Source organism: Etheostoma spectabile, chromosome 1 (genome assembly GCF_008692095.1).
Source record: "Etheostoma spectabile isolate EspeVRDwgs_2016 chromosome 1, UIUC_Espe_1.0, whole genome shotgun sequence".
NCBI classification, from domain to species: Eukaryota; Metazoa; Chordata; class Actinopteri; order Perciformes; family Percidae; genus Etheostoma; species Etheostoma spectabile.
The window spans coordinates 15,560,728-15,563,352 of NC_045733.1; the positions used below are offsets into that span (position 1 = coordinate 15,560,728).

The 2,625-nt window shown below is 45.3% G+C and overlaps 1 protein-coding gene across 2 annotated transcripts in view; it reads right to left on the reverse strand.

The window, feature by feature from the left end:
- The window catches only part of pla2r1 (phospholipase A2 receptor 1), a 29,979-nt gene that overhangs the window by 2,471 nt on the left and 24,883 nt on the right, over positions 1-2,625 (reverse strand). For both annotated transcript variants that reach the window (XM_032499278.1, XM_032499347.1), the window contains 2 exons: positions 795-917; positions 540-716 (listed from right to left, as the gene is read on the reverse strand). In XM_032499278.1, the coding sequence (XP_032355169.1) occupies positions 540-716; positions 795-917 (300 nt within the window). The remainder of the gene's footprint in view (positions 1-539; positions 717-794; positions 918-2,625) is intronic.

The following is a 2,625-nucleotide window of genomic DNA, read 5'->3' on the forward strand; positions in this document are numbered from 1 at the left end:
TCACCATAATCTCCAAAAGAACCACTTCCATGTCCCTGTTCTGCAGGCATTCCACAAGTGTACCCTCGTCTAGAAGAAGTCTCCCAGCTAATCTTGCCTTGTAGCCTACTGACCAAGAGTTATCTAGCTGATGTGATCTTACTGCTCATGTGCAACTCCCAACAAAGATAGTAGTGGGATGTCTCACTCTGTAGCTAAAACAGAGACCCAAACACACAGGGTGAAAACAGGATCTGCAGCAATGTGCGGTACAACAAAAATATGGTGTTTTTTGAAAATGAAACCATGTAAACTTATTCTGGTACAACCTCAAAATACAATTATGAACCTGGAAATTAGCATAATATGGACGCTTTAAGTATCTCCCAGGCCAGCTTTGGAGAACAGTTTGTTGGAATTGGGATTTTTAAACTTTGTGGCTATAGAAATAAGTTGACATATCATCACATCATCATTTTGGTCACCCACAACAAAGGCAACAAATATCAATAACACAGGGCACCCAATATTCTTTCAGAAGGCCTCGCAATTCAACTTACCTGAGATGGTTTTGCAGACGAAGCCGAGCCGCTCGGTGCACTGTGACAGGTGCCACAAACCGTCAACCCCCCTGGTAGTAACACAGGCATCTGCAGTCAGCAACGTGGAGTCTGGGGCATTGTTGGGCCAGTTGGTGTAGTCCATAGGCGAACCATCCACCCAGGTCATAGAATCAGCTAAAAGCAGAGGCCACAATTTAATGAAATGGGATTGCAGGTGATTGTGATCATATGATGGATGTGAGAGATTCTTACTGTCAATGTTGAAGTACATCCCCAACCACAGGGCGTGGTGAAGGAACCCCGACGACCACAGCTGCTCCAGAACAAAACGATTCTCTGTCTCACTCTCAATGGTCAGGACATCTGAGGTGTTGACTGGAAAGTGACAGCAGCACAAACAAACTCACAACTACTGTGCAGTTCAAAGGAATAGTTTGACATTTTACTGTCTGACTATAATAATCTTCGTCCTATCTCAAATCTTCCCTTTATTTCTAAAATTCTTGAAAAAATAGTGTCTGTTCAACTCCATGCTTTCTTACCCTTAACTGTCTTTATGAACCTTTGCAGTCTGGTTTTCGCCCCTCCATAGTACTGAAACTGCCCTTAAAAATCACCAATGATCTCCTCACAGCTGCTGATTCCGGACTCATCTCCATCCATCCTCCTCGATCTCAGTGCGGCCTTTGATACCATTTCTCACTCCATTCTCCTCAATAGACTTTCTTCCTCGGCATCTCTCACACCCCTCTTGACTGGGTCCGCTCATATCTCTCCGACCGCACTCAGTTTATTCAAACTCAAATTTCACATCCCACCCTTCCCCGTTCTACTGGCGTCCCCAAGGTTCAGTTCTTGGCCCCCTCCTTTTCATCACCTACCTACTTCCCCTGGCAATATCTTCCGCAAATTCAACATCATTTCATTGTTACGCAGACGACACCCAGCTTATTTATCCAGCAAACCCACCTCCTCGCTCCCCCCTGTCCCTTACTAACTGTTACTTGAAATAAAAGACTGGTTCACCGCAAACTTCCTTAAACTAAACAGGATAAAACCGAACTCTCCTCGTAGCCACCAAGTCCACCCTATCCAAAATCAATAGTTCTCTCTACCAATCGACACTCTTGGTCTCCCCTTCCCCTCAGGTCAAGAGTCTGGGCGTCATCCTCGATTCCTCCTCCTTTCAGTCACACTAATAATATCTGCGGTCTGCATACTTCCACCTACGCAACATAAACCGCCTCCGTCCGTCCTTACCACTCACACTGCCCCATCTATCCACAGCTCGTCACCTCCCGCCTTGACTACTGTAACTCTCCTTTTTGGCCTTCCTCAAAAATCCCTCCATAAACTTCAACTTCTTCAGAACTCAGCAGCTCGTGTCATCACCAGAACCCCCTCATTCATCATAACCCCGGTTCTTCAGCAGCTCCATTGGCTCCCGGTTCAATTCAGAATACAATAAAATCCTTCTCATATTTCAAAGCATCCATAACCTTGCTCCATATTATCAGAACTCTACACATTGCCGTCCCCTCCCGCTCCCTCAGATTTCCTCTCCCTCCACCTCACTGTCCCCATGCTACTCATCACCGTGGGGACCAGAGGCCTCCGCTCTGCTCCCCAGCTCTGGAACTCACTCCCACCGACCTCCGCAACATCAACTCTCTCCCTCTGTTCAAAACTAGACTAAAAACCCATCTGTTCCAGCTCGCTTATCTGTAAATACACTGTCCTGTTTTGTTTGGTGTTGTTGTTTGTTTTGTTTTTTGTTTATCTGTTTGTTTACTACTTACACTTTTATGTTCCCTATATCTGCTTTTATTCTCTGTAAAGGTCTGGAGTGTTAGAAAGGCGCTGTTAAATAAAATGTATTATTATTATTATTATTTTGGGAAACTCTATGCAAGAAAAACAAATATGAATATTTACATTTTATATCTATTTTCCTCTAGTTTCTAGAGGGAATGCAGCAAAGGGCCGAAGGGCGTGGTCAAACCTGGGCCTGTTGCGTCGAGGAGTAAACCTCTATATATAGGCGCCCGCTCTACCAACTGAGCTATCTGGGCGCCCCCCCCCC